This window comes from Filicampus tigris, chromosome 3 (genome assembly GCF_054856515.1).
Source record: "Filicampus tigris isolate MCC_2025a chromosome 3, RoL_Ftig_1.0, whole genome shotgun sequence".
Taxonomy (NCBI): Eukaryota; Metazoa; Chordata; class Actinopteri; order Syngnathiformes; family Syngnathidae; genus Filicampus; species Filicampus tigris.
Genome location: NC_141219.1, coordinates 16,433,130 through 16,451,248, shown reverse-complemented (window position 1 = coordinate 16,451,248; position 18,119 = coordinate 16,433,130). Strand labels below are relative to the sequence as shown.

General features: G+C 39.4%; 2 protein-coding genes across 4 annotated transcripts; one reads left to right on the top strand and one right to left on the bottom strand.

Moving 5' to 3' along the window:
* Positions 1–15: 15 nt before the first annotated feature.
* On the bottom strand, positions 16–7,061 carry LOC147150076 (lysosomal protective protein). Its single transcript, XM_086026032.1, has 11 exons — positions 6,792–7,061; positions 5,489–5,600; positions 5,276–5,413; positions 5,040–5,198; positions 4,347–4,438; positions 3,379–3,463; positions 3,140–3,286; positions 2,906–3,051; positions 1,545–1,707; positions 529–618; positions 16–467 (listed from the first exon to the last, which is right to left on the bottom strand). Exons 1-11 carry the CDS (start codon positions 6,971–6,973, stop codon positions 384–386), a joined length of 1,398 nt encoding a protein of 465 aa, XP_085882158.1. The 5' UTR covers positions 6,974–7,061; the 3' UTR covers positions 16–383.
* A 572-nt stretch (positions 7,062–7,633) lies between these two features.
* drc4 (dynein regulatory complex subunit 4) lies at positions 7,634–16,782 on the top strand. Of its 3 annotated transcripts, XM_086026725.1 has the most exons (13): positions 7,634–8,635; positions 9,574–9,729; positions 9,892–9,987; positions 10,832–11,029; positions 11,291–11,491; positions 11,636–11,690; positions 13,632–13,837; positions 14,460–14,615; positions 14,710–14,790; positions 14,864–15,073; positions 15,170–15,235; positions 15,337–15,359; positions 15,973–16,782. In XM_086026725.1, exons 2-13 carry the CDS (start codon positions 9,727–9,729, stop codon positions 15,998–16,000), a joined length of 1,323 nt encoding a protein of 440 aa, XP_085882851.1. In that variant the 5' UTR covers positions 7,634–8,635; positions 9,574–9,726; the 3' UTR covers positions 16,001–16,782. The 3 variants fall into 3 exon arrangements, with proteins under 3 accessions (XP_085882851.1, XP_085882849.1, XP_085882848.1); XM_086026723.1 differs by having other exon boundaries at positions 9,603–9,729; positions 15,337–16,782; XM_086026722.1 differs by having other exon boundaries at positions 15,337–16,782.
* Positions 16,783–18,119: the final 1,337 nt, after the last annotated feature.

Sequence of the window (18,119 nt, the reverse complement as noted above, 5' to 3'; positions counted from 1 at the left end):
AACCTTAGAATGTAATACATTTCCACCATCTTTATTAAAAATGCAGTTTTAATAAAATCAACTTCAGCATTATTGACAAGTAACCTGGCATGGCTGAAAAGTGCAAACTGTGATTGCAGTGTTTTGATTCATTTCACCACAATGCAGTTGAGTCTTTCAGAGAACATTTTTTCTTTGTACTGAGCCTAAACTGAACAAAGTGAAAAGGTTCAAGTGTTCTGTATAACAAAGCTCAAACACTGCAGTGTGCCCTCTAGGACAAGTAAAAGGATCAGAATGAATGAATTCCCAAAATCTTTTCCCTCAAAATCCAAATTCCCTAGAAAGAAAAAAAAAAAGGTGTAATGAATGCACATTGACCAACGCACAGTTTCCATCAAGATTCAGTAGGAGCCATTTGTTATGAAGGACTGGAACATGTGAAGAGCTGGACCTGGAGCCCACTGTGGAACCATGTGACCCGCACCCTGGAAACACAATCAGTATTTGAAATACACCACAAATATACTAAAGCTATTTTTAATTTACCTTAACTGTCAGGAAAGTAACATTTCCATACTGCTGGTAGAAACCTGCGACCTGGTTGTCAAGGTGCCAGGGTTGGTACCGAGTAGTGGCCTGGGAATAACATTAAGATATTACATTTGGCTATACTGTATCTGGTCAAACATCAAATATCACTAGCCTTGGGTGGCATATTTGCTCTACCATCAACATATATTGATCAATGTTTAAAAAAAAAAAAAAAAAAAAAAAATACATTGACTGACCAATAGTATAGATACGTGATAAAAAAAATTACCAAATTGTGACATAGGATGTCGACCCGACACCAACGATATATTGATAACATCCTCGACCTTCATGGCTCTATGCTAGTATGCCAGCTCATACTATTTAGGTGCTTTGTGTTGAATAGCTTAACTACTTATTACACTCAGGTAGAGTAATACGGGTTCATGATTGTGTATATCGTGGCTGTCCTGTGGAAAACACTTATGTCCATTTTTTAAAAAATGTTTACCTGAATGGGGTTTCCTCGTTTCAGACATTCCATTAACGTGGAATTAAAAAAAAAAAAAAAATTACAAAATTGCACTGTTTTTCACAGGACAGCAATGATATGCCATATGAGATGGAGCTGATGCCTCATTGTCCTCTCTGTTTGAAGTGTTTTGCCGCAATCCTCTGGCATCTATACACAATTACAAACTCATTTTGGGGGGTGTCAGTTATTTGGGTTGATTAGTAATAAAGTGGGTGGTACAGCACTGAAAATACTTTTTTTTTTTTTTTTTTAATTGAGGTTTTACAACCTGTGCATTATGCCCCAAAAAAATAAAAGGGGAATCTGAAGGGCTAAAAAAAAAAAAACAAAAAAAAAACAGCTTTACACTCATGACAAGAACTGATTAAAAAAATACTAATGCTAAAAATTACAGACAAAACCTGTGTGTGATTAAAAAAAAACCATTAATAAGCTTAAAATGTAGTAGGGGGGGCGGGAAACAAACAGGGGTAAGGGTTCAATAGTAGGTTGCTACCTCTATGCCGAGGTCTTCCACAAACCACTGATCTCCCAGGAAGTTGCAGGCCATGTCTGTGTCCCCGTTGTAGACGAGTGCACGAAGGCCAAAAGAAAGCAACTTAAGGTAGACGTCCTTCACTGATGCGTACAGGTTGGTGTAACCCTGCCCAACAGTCTCACTAGACAAGATAAGAAGCGTTAATAATTAATTAATACAAGACACTCACTGACCAAGGAAATAAGTGAGACGATCCCTTCCATTGGATAATTATTTCTGTGACTATCACATTTGAGCTGGTCACAAGGTGAAGTGACACCGATACACGTGAGCTTCACATTCAAGCAACCATGATAGAAAACATAGCACACATACTCCAACAACATAATACATTTTAGAAGGGACCTATTAGTAGCCTGCATCATGCAAAGGAAGCTCAGATCTGTTTATGAACTGCTCAGTACATTTAAACATGGACACTGTCAGCACACATTGATGCTTCCGATTTTTTTCAATTGATATTTTACTACTAAGAATAAATGGATTGGATTAATTAAATGTTTGTACCAGTAAGGTTATTTGTGTCCTTCCCTATGGCTGGAAACATCAGTACTGTATACAACTACCGGTACTATTGGCAGTAACCAGCAGGGGGCACCATTAACTATGAAGTAAACATTGAGGTGGCATTAATTTAATTAGGGCATTTTTTTCTAAAGAAGAAAGCGTTTTAATTAACAAGAGAGGTACATCTCAATACAATACCTTGGAAGTTATAATTATTTAAGTACAGTAGTTCAAAATCTGAATGATTACAGTTTAAAGTTATCCAAAACCCATAATCCACCACCAAGAAATAAGAATTACGCGTTTTACAAAAAGAACAAATCTAAATTATTTTCAAAACAGACTTTGGGTAGGAATTGGCCTTCCCAAAAGTATTTTCCGAAGTGTTTAATGACTCTGGGTACTGTAATACAAGTACCGCATTTTGAATTGAACTATATTGTAAAATTTAGAATTCTACAACGTTCAAATTTATTGAGACTCCTCACAACACAACACAGAGTGAATGGAGTGAGAGTCCCTCATTTGCGTTTTGTCACAAGTTGAGAACAAAAATAAATGACTTACCGGTACTTTCATTTGGTTAGTTTAGCACACAGAGGCCTAGTTCGTTCGCACTTCTGCCTCACATCCATGCAGTGAAAATGGATTGAATGTTACCACGGAGACCTTGGTTTTGCTTCAACTATGCCGTTAACGTAATCGCTCAAATAAATTGTTGTGGTCTTGAGATAAAACCGCACTCTTTGTTAACGACCATCCCAAATTAATGACTACAAAAGTAGAATTCATCACGCGGCGCTTTGCCATACCTGCACAGGTCCCATGGTGGCAGCGTGTCGGGAATATGCAAGGCTTTCCTCACGTCGCCCCTGTTGAGCCAGTTGACCTGAGCTGTACTATTAATGCAGGGGGGGACCACGCCCAGAGAGATGGAGAATGACGGCCCATCTGAAAGCTTCCCCCCCCGCCCCCAAACGCTTTGGTCAAGATCCCTTTTGAGTCTCCTGTGTGGCGAATAAGAGGAAATGTGTGCTCACACTTACATCGTTGCTGCGTTTGCGGTAGTTCTTAAACAGGTGACTCATTGCCCTCTCGTAGGCTGGGTGAAACCCACCGCGACCCTCGCAGTTCAAGTAAAGGGCATACTCGTTAAGGCCACTGTTGTACACTGTATTAAAGGCCACACTCACCTGCAGGGAGATCAAAACGGGCAGAAGAAGACTTGACATTGCTCACCTGGGTGGCAAGATGAACAATTTACAAGCAGGGCACACGGACATACCAGCGTCTGGCATTTCTGGGAAGTGGAATTGGAGAAGTCACATCTTTGTTTCTCGCAGCAATACGTGTTGAGATCACGCCACAAGCTGCGCATAACGCAAGGTACAATTACAATCGTAGCAGGAAAAATCCTGACTACAGATGCGCCGATATTGTACACATTAAAACAAATAAAAAATAATAAATACTTTTAGGCACAGGTGTCAAACTCAAAGCCTGCGTGCCAGATCCGGCCCACGGCATCATTTTTAAATTGTCTTCACTTTTAACAACACTGAGATACTGCAAGACTTAGTTCCCAACCCCCGGCCCCCCCACACTTTCAAATAAAATGAAATCTAGTTGAAGAACCAGTTAACTGGCTTCTGATTTCAAATCAAGTTATTCTTCAATGTGTTAATATATATATAGGACTAGCATACATTTATATGGGTTCAGAGTACAACGGCCTTCCAAGGGAAACCATAACTACGATGTGGCCCACAGCAAAAATGAGTTTGACGCCCCCTGCTTTAAGGTGACAACACTTTGTTAGCCAACTGCAAAATGGATGAAATTTGCTCAGTCTGCTTTCATAGTGCCCCCTAGTGTTCAGAATGAGTAACCACATAACTAAAATGCCTTGTTACATTTCAGTTACATTTCAGTGAAATATTCAAAAGGAAACCCTAAGGCATGTACAAGAATAGTTTGTGTTTTTGAACAATACTTGAATCTGTGCATTCTGACTACCTCTGGAATCATGTGTTTGCAATAGTTTAATTCCTCTGTAGCTAACCAAAATATTGGAACATCTCAGCATGACAGTCTTACACCACTGCAAATTACAAATGCAATAATTAACACATTAACTGAGCAATTTCATCTTGATGAGGGTAGAATTTTACATACAGCAGAAGTGCTGAGATGGATGTTCAAAGACTGTTCAAGTCTATGAAATGTAGTCCCTTGACCAAAGCGCAAACTTACTCTTCTCCAAAGAGGCCGTGGTAGTAGGCAAAATATATTAAAGTCTGGTCATTGAGCGCAAAGCTGCTGAGACCATTTCCCACAGCAAACCCCTTTAAAAAAAGGAAAAGAAAAATTAACAACATTGACAGTGCAGCACAGTAAATACCCACCACTTAGCGTGCCACAAGAAATGATCCAGTTTCACTTAACTCCTTTGATGCAATGACGTATAAATACGTCTGCAGAATCGTTGTTCATGGATGCCATGATGTATTAACATGACTTCAGGGTTTTTTTTAAGTAAAATTATGGCGCCGGTCCTCAGTAAGTATCAAGGCTATGGGAATGCGTTCAGTATGAAAGATCACCACTAGATGGCAGGAGTGGGCAGATTTTCACAACAGCCATGACTACCCACACAACACTTGGGGCAGTCCACTACCCTATACGGATGATATGAGTGTGTGTGTATGCTCATGCAAGCAAAAACGTTCCATTTCATGCGTAAGGCCATCTTCACACGGCGGCTATGCGCTTATGTATACTTGCCTTTAAGAGAGAGTTCATGAGCTATGCGTTTTTTTTTTTTTTTTTTTTTGTAAATACCGGTGTTTTTGATGCCGAAAAATCGGGGTACGGTGCTGGTACCGGTATCCCGTGCAACACTAACCACCTCCATCATGAAAATGCATTCTAGTTTAAGAATCTCACCTTGAATTTGATTTTGTCATTTCCGGCAGCAATGCGTAAGCTGAGGGTTGGCACGTAAATTCCACCGTAACTTTCTCCAAAGATGAAGAAGTCATTCCGAGTGAAGCTAGGAAACTTGGCAAAAAAACTCTGTAGCGCTTTGTAATTGTCCTCGGCGACCTAAACAGGAGACGTAAAATGTTTTTTTGTTTTTTTAGCTTTACAAGTTAAGTCAATCAATCATTGACTAAACTCACCTGATCATCATCCGTGGCGTACTCGCCGTCATTGGAGTAGGAGTAGCCAACCCCTGCCGGAGATTCTAAGTAAAGCACGTTTGCGATCCTGTTCCAGCTGAAAGTGTTCTCGTACAAAGTGGCTCCGTCGTCTTTAACCTGAGAGGAAATTAATAGTGAAAGTCACGTCAACTGAGTGTCGGAGCCACTTTTGCAAACTGTGGGCACGCTCACGTGGAAGGGTCCATTCTCTGATAGGAATCCATCCAATGAGCTGCAACCCGGGCCTCCATTGAGCCACAATACCAGCGGGTCTTTGACCGGGTCCCTCTGTGAGGTCACAAACCTGCACGAGACCCAAACCACCGACAAAAGCAAACATGTTGAGTAGGGAAATTTGATAACACTCCCCCCCCCCCCCCCCAGACTGATACCAGTACGAGATTGGTTAAAAATATAAGTACCAATTCAACTCCTTCCATAAAAGTACAAGTAAAAAAAAAAAAAAAGTACAGATTGAAATGTACATACGTTTGTGCAAATGTAAAAATGAACTTTTAGTGTCCATTATACACAATGCTAGTTTTGAAAATTTGGCACCAGAGGCAATTAATAAGCAAAATTTACTCCATTACAATTACTTAACTAATTGTACTTTTTTTCTTTTACTTGAGTATTTGTGTTAAGAAATGATTCTTCTACTCTGCTACTTTCTGCTCTCTGCTTGTGTTCTATATTATTCATTTTTGCTTGGGAGATCCACTTTGTTTTGGCGGTGGGACTTGCAAGACATTTGGCACCAACCCAACATATAGTCAGGGCCATAAATATTGACACAGTTGTTATCTTTTTGGCACCAAGCACCACTAAAATGGATTTCAAATGACACAAACAAGATATGCTTCAACTGCAGACTTTCAAAGTTAAGGGTACTGTATTTACACCCATATCAGGGGAATGGTGTAGGAATTACAACAGTCCATGTGCCTCCCATGTCTTAAGTGACCAAAAGTAATGGGACAGATTAACAATCATAAATCAAAATTTCACTTTTTAATACTTTCTAGCAAATCCTCTACGGTCAATTACAGCCTGAAGTCACCACTAGTCATGCTTGACTAATACTGAGCCAGATGACCTGATGGGCACAAGGTAAATACATAGAACCTCTGGATATGTCATAGTTTTTCTTTTTTTTATGAACTCAGGCTCTTTGCTATAGAACTTGTTCCCTTAGCCATGCTAACATTGTGATCAGACTAACAAAACCTATTTTAGCTAATAGCAACTGTAAACTGAAAGTAGAGATACGTTTTCGGAAGAAGGGAGGAAAAGTAAAATGTCAGAAAAACTGGAGGGGGGGACACATAGGGCCCGTGCAACCGCGTCATCACGACGTCACCATCCACCATGTGCAAAAAAAAAAAACAGTTACTTCTTAGCACGGAGAACGATTGAGTATAATAAGATAATGTAACCACGTGACAACGAGGAGAGCTGATTCAAATGTGTGTTTCGTGTTTCAGTTGCTGCTCACCAATAATGAAGAAACTTGCCGGGTCTGGCCTGGACGTGTCCCGACCATTGACGGAAGTTCGGTTTGAACTTCATGCCGGGAAGATGGCTCACCTCGTCAGGAGCATAATGAGCCCAAGAGCCGAGCCGGACCACGGCGAACACGGATAAAAACAAGGCCAACTGGCTGCCACCGGCGTACATCGTCTAACCTCAACGATGGAGTAACCGCAGGGGACGACGCAACAGGGGAACAGCGGCTCGTTTTTATACCCAAGCGCGTGACTTCCTTATGAAATGTCACGTGATTGGTGCTTTTTCGTCACGTGCACCGTTGCCAATAGCACCTTTGTTGCTAGATTTAGCAAGTTTTCACAAACACATTTAGAAATGACTTAACCATTACTGAAACGCACGCATTCTCCCCTCTGACACGCACACGCACACACACATTCACACACAGTGTGAGTTGAATATGCATAATATGATATGCATATCAACAGCTTCATACACCGTACCTACTGGGTGTATAATGTATCATTTATATAAATGTTAATTATAGTGTACATCCTACTTTGCACCAGTTGTACTAATATTTGTGTAGAATAATTAGTGATGATTATGATGGTAATTCTTTGTTATATTTTATATATATTATAACTACATTCTTCAATGTATTAATCACACAAGGGATGATGAACGTACCAACAAACTTCAGGTTGGGAGATGGCCACCAACCACCTGAGCCATTGCGCTCCTAATGTGACTTTTGTAAAAGAGGAATTCAGGGGAGGGGGGTCTCCTTTTGGAGACACCAGTAATTTACTAACCCACTCCCATTTCCTAACCTGAAGGTTATTAGTATGTTCCTCAACCCTTGTGTGACTTTTTTTTTTTAAATAAACTAATACAATGCAAGTGAATTAACTCAAAAACTCTCCTTGTAAAGTTTACTTCGAATTTCTGAGTGAAAAAACTGTATATTTTTTCTTCAAACAACTCTCCACGTTTTTTTCTGTGCAAAAATGTACTCTAAATATTATTCTCTTCAAAGTGTAAATTTTACTGTTTAGACTGGGACCAAATATAGTCTTTTTAGAGTAAAATGTACTCTACAAAATTTTCTGTGGAGCAGTATGGTGGTGGTGCGAGCAGCCATCTTGTATGTTTAGAGACAGTAGCAATGATCAGAGAGGTACAGGTGGTTGATCAGAATGGATAGGATTAAGGAATTAGGTAATTGAAGGGACAGCACAAACTGTAAGGTTTGGAGAGAAAACCAAGACGGCAAATTGAGATGGTTTGGACATGGGCAGAGAAAAAGGAAAATAGGTTACACATTTCCTCAATTTATTTTGATATACCACAATTACATTGTAATACACAGGCTTACAGAAGATGGTCCGGTACAATACCAGCATTTAAAAAAAAAAACCCTCACTGCACACCACCAAATAAATATGACACAAACTGCACAGTGTATGATAATGATATTGTCGCAACTTTAGCCACAAAAAAACCCTCCATCAACTTTAGTCACCAATTTCCATTATATATCAAGTGGAATGAGAAAATGTAATTATTCTGCCTGTTCAGTTCACAATCTAATCTTGTAAAATGGACTTGAAACGTTTGTCCAACAACTCTAAATTTGGATGGATGGATGGAGAGATGAAGAGATGGATAGATGGATAGATGGATAGATAATCAGGGCAGCATTGATGGGACAAATTTTGATATGGTGTCCTCCTTTCTGCCAGAGATTTCAAGACGTCCAACTCCGTGGCCACGGCAGAGTTTGCTGTCAAATTTCAAGAAGATGATAGGATCCCAAAAGTTCCAGAACCCGAACAAAACAATGTACAGGTATGTACAGTTTTTCAAATTTTCAGGCAACGCTTTGGCAGTATGAGTTCCTTCAGGCACTCAGATGGATGTCCTCATAATCAAAGCAGCATGTGTTTCACCTGAGTCATCTTAAGTCCTTTCATTCAAATGTGGTAATGTCAGTGGATAATTTGTGTTTTCTGAAATCAATAACGATAACATCCTGGCTAGGTACCAGATCCATGGATGTCATATTTCTTAACAAAAACTCCTTCAGCTCTGTCCATGTCATGCTACCCTTCTGGTCACCTGATGACTTTTTTCACATGCAGAGTAAAGTTGGCCACTTCAGTTGGTGCAAACACAAACAAATGGTCCTCAGCCACTCATTTTTTTTTTGTGGTGCATGGTGCATCAAAAGAAGCAGTCCATTACAAGTCCCTAAAAAGGTTATTTGCTCTTTTGAGATCTTTTATTCAATTTCCCTAAGGTCCACTTAATTGAATATGAATGAGACTAATAATTGAGTCCAACTATGTAATTTATGTAGAAATTTTTAGTGCAGATCTAATCACAGCGCTCATGAAATCTGAAGGCAAGTGGTCTTTATTCACTGGATTCTAATTAATTTAGTGTATTGGTTGAATCATTGCCTTAATGAACATCTCCTCAGTTTTTTCGCCGCTACTTTGTGTCATTCTTCCCCCGACTGAATTAGTCTGAGATCTGGATGGAAGGTCAGATCTTCATCTGAACATGTGACACCTTTGACCTCCTAAGAACAGTTTTATCATAAATGACATTTTAGATGGTTGTTTGTATGAATTATATATATATATATATATATATATATATATATATATATATATATATATATATATATATATATATGTATATATATATATATATATATATATATATATATATATATATATATGTATATGTATACCCAACCCTTAAATAATTATTTACTGTAGCACTGTACAGGCTTTCAACCTTCTTCCAGAATCTACTGCCCTCTATTGGCGGGTTTGCACACCAAGGGAACGCTTATCCTGTTGCCGTGGCAACACGTGTTTGAAGCTGCTCCGAATTACGCTTCCTGATATCTGGAAACCACATTATGAACCATGGTGAGCCAAAGTTTCTTTGTCCCTAGTTTGCCTTGGGAATTTATTATAGTGCGTTAGATGTGAATGTGTTCTATTATTTTTAGGGCATGAAAGCTAAATGAAATGTTTTGGCTATTGAAAGCAAAATGAAATGTTTTGGCTAACATGCTAACTTTGGGACAGCCGCCTAAAAAGAAGAGCTCGGGCAAAAAGTCAGTCAAGGTCAAGTCTGCTGCACTCATAGATGGACTCACCAGGGACGAGCTGTCCAAGGAGCAGGTCTGAATGAAAACTATTAAATGGATAAATGACATAATCTCCAATCTTTAGTTTTACATTAGCTTGACAACTTGGGTGAAGGCAGTGCCGTCTTCTCATTTTAAGTTATTCAAAATCGTGACATGTAATGAATATATTATTTACTGCATATTAATTGGACTGATTTGAGACACTGTGTTCCAGCTTTGCCATTTTACAGATTTCGGGCTGTTCCAAGCGCGATGATTATAGAAAAATGTTTCAGCATTTATTCAAAATCCTTGATATTCAGTTTAAGGCCTATGTATTAGCTAGGAAGCTCTTCAGAAATTCAGCAACTAGTGCACAATAGAATGATTGTCATATTAGTTGCCTAAACATTTTTCCAATATCCTTGCTGCCTTCCACTACTGTATGTTTTATTTTCAGACTTGAACAGTTTTTTGAAAAAAATATTTATTTATTTATCACAAAGTACAGCCTAAAAAAACAGTACCACCATCATGACCAACATTAAAATAGTTATGTTTTAAGCAGCTTTATTCCTAAAAAGTATACCTTACATCAGTGCCTGGATCTTAGGATGAATATCAAGGATAGAAATAAATGCTCAAACAGCTTTTCACAATTATATGCATGTACATGAAGTCTCTGAGACTCACTGAGTTTATGTACACTCAGTATATGGCGAACTACAACAGATGAATAGGAATACAGTATTGTTAAGTTAATACCTCTCTGACAACAATCCTATCAACTCAGCATTATTTGGGACAGCACAGCTGATGTTTGTAATGCAATGGGTAGTGAGTAATGAGACATAAGAGTTAACACTATGGCAATAAAATTGACTTCTGAATTCTAGATGATAGAGCATATTGTCACCCTGCGAGAGGAGCTGGACAGAGAGCGGGAAGAGAGGAACTACTTCCAACTGGAGCGAGATAAGATCCACTCCTTTTGGGATGTGACCAAGAAGCACCTGGAAGAGGCCATGGCCCAACTCAGAAATGAAGAGAAGAAGATTGAGGACGACGAGGGACGCCACCTTGTAGAGATTAAAGTAGGTAACTACAAATCTTCATCACAAGTTGATGGAGAAGTCAGCCAAGGGTCAGAGTCATCTTCCATCAATCCATTTTCTATATCGCTTATCCTTGTAATGCTCATGAGCTGGTGTCAATCTCAGCTGACTTTGGGCCCGTCTTAACTTCCCGTGGAAATTTACTGTAAACTTTCTACCCATTTCCAAACCTACCTCACTGCACAAGTGTACCCACAATAACTTGTAACTTGTCACATCTGCCTTTTTCCGTGACACCAGGTGTATAAGCAGAAAATAAAGCACCTGCTGTGTGAGCACCACAACACCATTGATGAGCTGGAATCAAACCGTGTAACGACTGCTGAGGCGATAGAGAAAGAGCAAGCCCAGCTGGAGAGGGAGCTTCATAAGAGGACAGTAGCCATCAGGAACGACATAGAACAGCTCGACATTGAAAACCTTGTCATTGAGCTGGAGCAGGTGAGCACAACATCGATTATCTTTTCAAGCAAGTATTGTCAACTCAATGGATTTGCTGATATGCGTCTCATAGGGATCAACTTTTTTCTTTTGTTATCCCAAAAAGTCAGGAAATGATTGGTTTGATGATGTAATTGTCAACAGGTGCACAATGAAGAAGTGGCCAAAACAACGAAAAGCTGGGAGGATCAACTGGCAGGTAAACCTCAAATCCTCCAAGAGCTGATTGCAATGGCATTTTGGTATTCGCGGTGAATGGGGACCGAGTTCGTGAACATTGGAAATCCACAAATTATTGACGCCCCTCTTTTTAGTTTCATATAGATGCCATCAGATGACAACAAAGCACGTAAAATGGAGATGATAAAGCACGAGTTGTCCCTCAGGCAAGTCGTTGCTAGATGGGGGGATTCACATTTTTTTGCAGATTGATTTCATCAGACACCATGTAATTCACACGTCGAAACTAAGCACAACCGAACACAATATCAGTTCCAATATCAGGACAAATAATAGTGAAACACATGGCTGTCTTTTTTTTCACAAGTACAAAGAAGTCACCTTGTTCCACTTGCCACGGACTGCGGTCCAAGATTCAAGATATTCGTTTAGTTTCTTTTTTGTGTTACTTTGATCCTTCATGTCTTGAGATTCAGCTCTACTGTTCTTTTCTCTTTATGTCCTAAACCTCCTGTCGCCCCAAGTCAGTACCATCTAGGACCTTCTAGCTTGATTCTATGTGACACCATCTGAAAGAGGTTTGCTATTAAAGCTTTGTCACGTTATTTAACCGAGTGACATCACTTTGACTGTTGACTTGGAGTACATGTCATTTACACTCCCCATCAAGTTCAACTGTTCATTTACAAAGCATCAACAGCACAGTGCTTCGATGTCCAGGTAGCTAGAGCCGGTCCCAGGTGACTCTGGGCGAAAGGTGGACTATACCCTGGACTGGTCGCCAGTCAGTCATAGGGCACATTTAGAGATAAATGATAACCATCCTCACTGACATTCAAACGGTCACTCAGTGAGAATTCGACCTACGCTGCCTGCACTGAAGCCTGGCGAATGTACCACTGCACAGTTAGTGGCTCACAATCATGAACCATGTTACATAAATCACTCTATTCAGTACTTGTTCAAACACAAACCACCTGCACATGAGACTCATCAATTGTATGAGCTAGAAAACAAGGCTACTAGCCTAAATAACACGCTAGTACAAACTGCCATGACATCACATATCTGTCAAGTGATGACATTTTTTAAACTAATTAATCGCAAACTCTTCCATAATTGATCGCGATTAATCGTATTTTTCAATTACAATTTTTTTACAAAGCTTGGAAACGATATTTACTTGAAGAAAATCTTAGAATTAATGTGGAAAAAAATTAAAAGTATGTTTTGATTCAAAGATTGTTCTACTAGCTCTCTTTGATTGTTGAATACAATTTTTTTCTCGTAAAATAAAACTGTTGAACGATACCGCCAAAGACGTGCAACTAATATAGTACAGTATTTGAATTTGTCTTTGCAAAGTGCGCAAATTATTTTGGATTTCTCCAATGAGCCATCGAGCAACTTTTTAAAGTAAAACTACGTAAAAGTCTGTCTTTGGAAACGATGACTCTCCTCTAAGTTTGGCTGCATTGTGAGCAGAGGTCACCTGCCAAAGGAGTAAATAAAACTTGAGTTATACTGAGTTCATTTTTTTTAATGCGTTATAAAATTTAAATTAATCACCCTAGTTAATGCTTTAAATTTGACGGCCCTAGTAATAAGTCATTAAAATCATATTTTGACATTTACAGACTATAATACACAACATTGTAATGATAAAGTAGACTACATGGGCTATTAATAGCTGCCTAGGGAGAGAAGCAGGACCATGGTTTCACTTTTGACATTCAAAGACCACCAACAAAACCGGACATTTTAAACAACACAGAAAAACACTTATCAGTGAATTAAATCTAACCGCAACACCAAGACTCCACTAGATGGTGCTAAAGTAATAATTGAATCGCTTTGACCTGAGCAAAAACAAACTGCGAATAGCCAAGATGTTCAGCTAACAACAGAGGATTAGTTAACGGGGTTAACTGTATATCATTTTGTGCATACATTTGAGTAGAAACAGAGGCCCGCTACAAGGAAAAGCTGGAGCTGTTGCAACAGGAGCTGGTCAACATGAGGAAAATGGAAATCCTCGAACGAGAGGATCAGTGGAACAGTCATATCAGCGCTCTGACCAAAGACCACCATAAAATATTTGGTGACGCACTCGCTCTCCTCAATCAAACCATGGAACGAGATTTGTATCACAATGATTCAATGAAGGTAAGCACATTCATCTGACACCATTTCAAACTATAGCCTTTAATCAGATTGATTCAAATGACCAGAGATTTCGCAGTACTCAGTAGTACTTTTATAGTACTAAAAGCGGAAGTCAACCCAAACATATTTTTTTCAAGAATATGTTCCCAGCAGGCCCACTAGTTGAAACACGGCATTCTGATTGATTTTGTGTTTGTGGAATATAAATTAAGCAGCAAAATTCACTTGTTTTTAGCCATCTGTGGGGGCGGCCATTTTGTCTTCTGTCCACTGAAAATGGCATCACAACTGCTCACAACGACCGTGATTGATGGCTAAAAACTAGTGGATTAACACTTATTCCACAAACGCAGTATTAATCAGAATGCTGTGTTTCAACTAGTGGGCTTGCATAGAACATATTTATTAATATCATTGCTGAATTTTTGATCTAGCTATTCTTTTTGAGCCTGTGAAAGAGCACCTGTGCCTAATATAGTGGCCATTAAGTGTTGAAATAATTATTGCACTGTCTCTGCTTTTAACTTTCAGCATTTATTCACAAATTGAAAAAAACAAAAGAAATATTTCCTAATAAATAATAAAACACCTACCCTTTTATCTTCATGCTGTTATCTCCTAGAAACAAATAGAAGACGCAAAGATGAAACAAAAAGAAAAGGAAAAAAAACTGACTCGCGTTCTACCAGAAAACAAACGTCTCAATACGCTTCTCCTCGATGTCCAGGAGAAAACTGCTGAAGTTGAGCGAAAGATGAAGAACCCTATCCGGAAAGAGGTTCTCTTCATATTTTGCTTATTCTGTGTGGATATTTCATATTGTGTGGGTTTTATATGTTGCAACCAGTGGCTTGATGTTAAGCTTTAAACAGGACACCAAAGAAAGGAGAAAAGAAAAGGAGCTCAGTGATCAGAATCAGAAATTAGAGCAACTGAAGCAGAAATTCAGCGAGGTAAAAATAATCAAAAGCAAAGCATTGCATTTCGGGCCCCTCTGGTGATCTGCTCACATGAATGTGACTCCAGCTTCAGCGGGAACGAGACGAGCTGCGTGTGACCCTCTCTCAGGACGTTGAGAGGGTTCAAAGGGAAGAGGATGAGAAGAATGCAAAGCTGGAAGAGAAAGTGAAGGACATGATGGATGCCTTGGCGACGACGGAGGCCAAGCTCTCCGCTGTGCGCTTGGTCTCTAACGTGGACCAAACTGCACTCGATGGCATCATGAACAACGTCGAGGTAAATTTGCAAGCCCCTGTAGATGGAGAGATAGATAGATGGTGGAATTTAAATTAAAATACAAACAATATTTTCAATATTTCCTTTCTCTCACAGGAAATGATAGACTCCAGTAATAAATCCATTGAGGATTTACAATACAAAATATCTCGGGTTTCCAAGGTTAGTTGACCTTTTGCTTGTTTATCAAAAGTGTTGCGACAAAATAAGCAATGTATGTTTTATGTCTCTCCCGCAAATTGAAACATCTGTTCTTCCGGCAGGCCCGTCAGGATTTATTGCTGAGGTATGAGGCAAAGCAAAGAGCTCTCGGTGTCCCTGTGGTGGAACCTTGTGTGCCATATTCTTCATTTAGGAATAAATATTGGGTGTATGAGGATATTTAGATCAAATGACTGAATCTGTGACATCTGATCCCACTTAATCTGGTTTTGGTTGACTTGATGTATTGAACTAAATTGAATACTATTGAACTCAAATCAAATATTTCCTTTGTCACATATCACACAAAATATTTTATCAGCCTAATTTTTAGGACCAGAATGTCGAAAATCTTATCTTCAGTTACTAGATCCCACAGAATGTAAAAACGGAAGAAAATTGAGAAGTTTGCTACCTGCTCTGTGTTTGTTAATCCCAACGGGATCTCAAGTTTCTTCACACAAAACTCACCCAAGCACGCCTTCATAGACCTCACTTTGTGAACTGGGAAGAGAAAAGACAGTTGGGGGCGTAGAATTATGTAAAATGTCTTGGTGATATTGAATAAGAAGGATTCACGGCTGTGGTCTATAAATCAGTTTTTCTCAACCTTTATTGAACTGGATGCTTATTTTACATTAATTTACATTAATCTCATTATATTCTGACGATTTTTATTTTTTGCTTTGATTTGGGAGGACGAACTTGAGAGCGGTGTGGCAGTGACTCATCTTCTCAACAAGCAGCAGTTTGGCATATGGAATTACTAAAAAAATATTCAAAAACGTTTCAAGATGGTTATTGTCACTCCCAGTTGAAGTTTTCTGTCAAACTAAGCATAAAACAAAGAGAATTACATGTGTATTTAAAACAACAAAACAACTTTGCTTTAGGAACTTCTTAATTTAACACATAATGGGAAACTCGATTGACTTGCTAATGAATAGCATCTATGTTGTGGTGTTAGAACCTTATATGCAACGGATATTTGATCACAACCAATGGAGCAACACATGTAGACAGATAATAAACAATACTTAGTCATATATTCTTTATCCTCTGTTAAGAACGACTAATATTATTGCCACACTGAGTAGCTCCAGACCATCTCCATGTACAATCTGTCTGTTTTATAAGAAGAAGCGGCACAATGGTATTTCAGTTAATGCAAAGTGTGACAACACCTGTTTAAATGTATTCAAGATACAATATTATAGAGTGCTATTTTGTCATCAAAAACATTTTTAGGGGCGGCTGTAACGGATTAATGGTGTTTCCATTCATTTCAATGCTGAAAAGAGGTTTTGAGATGTGAGTGTTTTGAGTTGAGGGTGGTCACGGAATGAACTAAACTCATATATTAAGGCGCCACTTTTACTGAAATAACCAGTATGTTTTCGTTTCCTTCCCAAATTGACTTAGTGTGGAATGTGAGCCCATTCAGTGGAACGCAAAGCTATTATTCTGTCGTGTGAATAGCCACTGGTTAATTGTACCTTCTAGAATAGATTAACCCCTGATTGATTCATTCATTGATTAAGAAGTGTTTCTTTTTCTTCTTTTTTTTTTCTTAATAAAGTACAAATAAGAATGACAATGACATTTTTTGACTGCAGATCACCAGCGTGCGGCTTTCAAAATCAACAGATAGTTGTTGGCTTTTTGTCGAAGCCTCGTTTCACCTCTGTAGATGACACCATCTTTTAGTAAAAAATCATGTTTCCCGACGAACACAGCACTTTCCAACAGTCACGTCCTGGTTTCATCTCCAAGGAAGTGGTACATGTCGGATGATGGCAGTCGCAAGTTCTTTGAAGATACGTCTATTAATAACGTGTCATAAATGCAGCGATGGCTAGGTTGACATCGCTGGGACTTAAAAACCTCGGAATGAACCCGAGTATTCCAATCTCGACATCTAGTTGCCAGTGGAGTGCCAGGCGGGGTGGATCCAGTTGCTCATTGTATACCGCTGCAGCGAAACGAGCGCTGACGCAGCGAGTGATTGCTGTTCCTTTTAGGATTAATAATACAGGAGGACGTTATTGTCCCGGTGAAACACAGTATCATGCTGTGACAGCAAGCAGGGTGAGGGGTCCTCTAAGGTTTCGGGGCCCCGCAGACTGAAGTACTCGGGGGAGCCGGTTGCTCTTACCTTTGCACAGGGCTCAATTGTAACGCTGTTAACTGAGTCCAAGCATTGACAACCCGCTTAGTCCTGCTGGCCCGGTACCACTCAGGTCAACACTACACCCCCAACAAAGCCACTTTCACTTCAAATTTGAGAGTGAGCCCCTGCTGAGAGACAGCTCAATGGGGCGTTAGTCAGTAGGGGACCACAGACGGATGGACAGGGATGGAGGCCCTGATTAATTTCAACCAGATTTTCACTCATTTGCTGACCTCATAACCTTTTCTGTTTAGAACCCGGTATAGACAAAACATATGCTGTTCATCAAGTTACCTAACGACGGCAGAGGCATTGATCCCGGTTCCCATTTTCGAAGAGACGTCTCTGTTCGTACTCGTTCAAACCGTGCCATGGATGCAAGGAAACACCGGTATCAAGTGGGAGGGTTCAAGGAGAGTGAAAGCTAAAGAAGAGAGTACGGTGATCACTGCCACACTGAAGATGACGCAACTCGCTTGGTACTTCAACAGCTGAAAGAGTCGAGGGTGAGTTCTTTCATTTCTTTTTCAGCATCGCGAGTGTTTTAATGCACAATTCTCTCCAGTGAATGTGTGATCTGAATCAGGAAAACTGTTTTGACTAGTGTTCGTTTTTTCAATTAATTTTAGCAATCATTCAACATGATTTCCACAAAAAATATATTGCATCCATTAG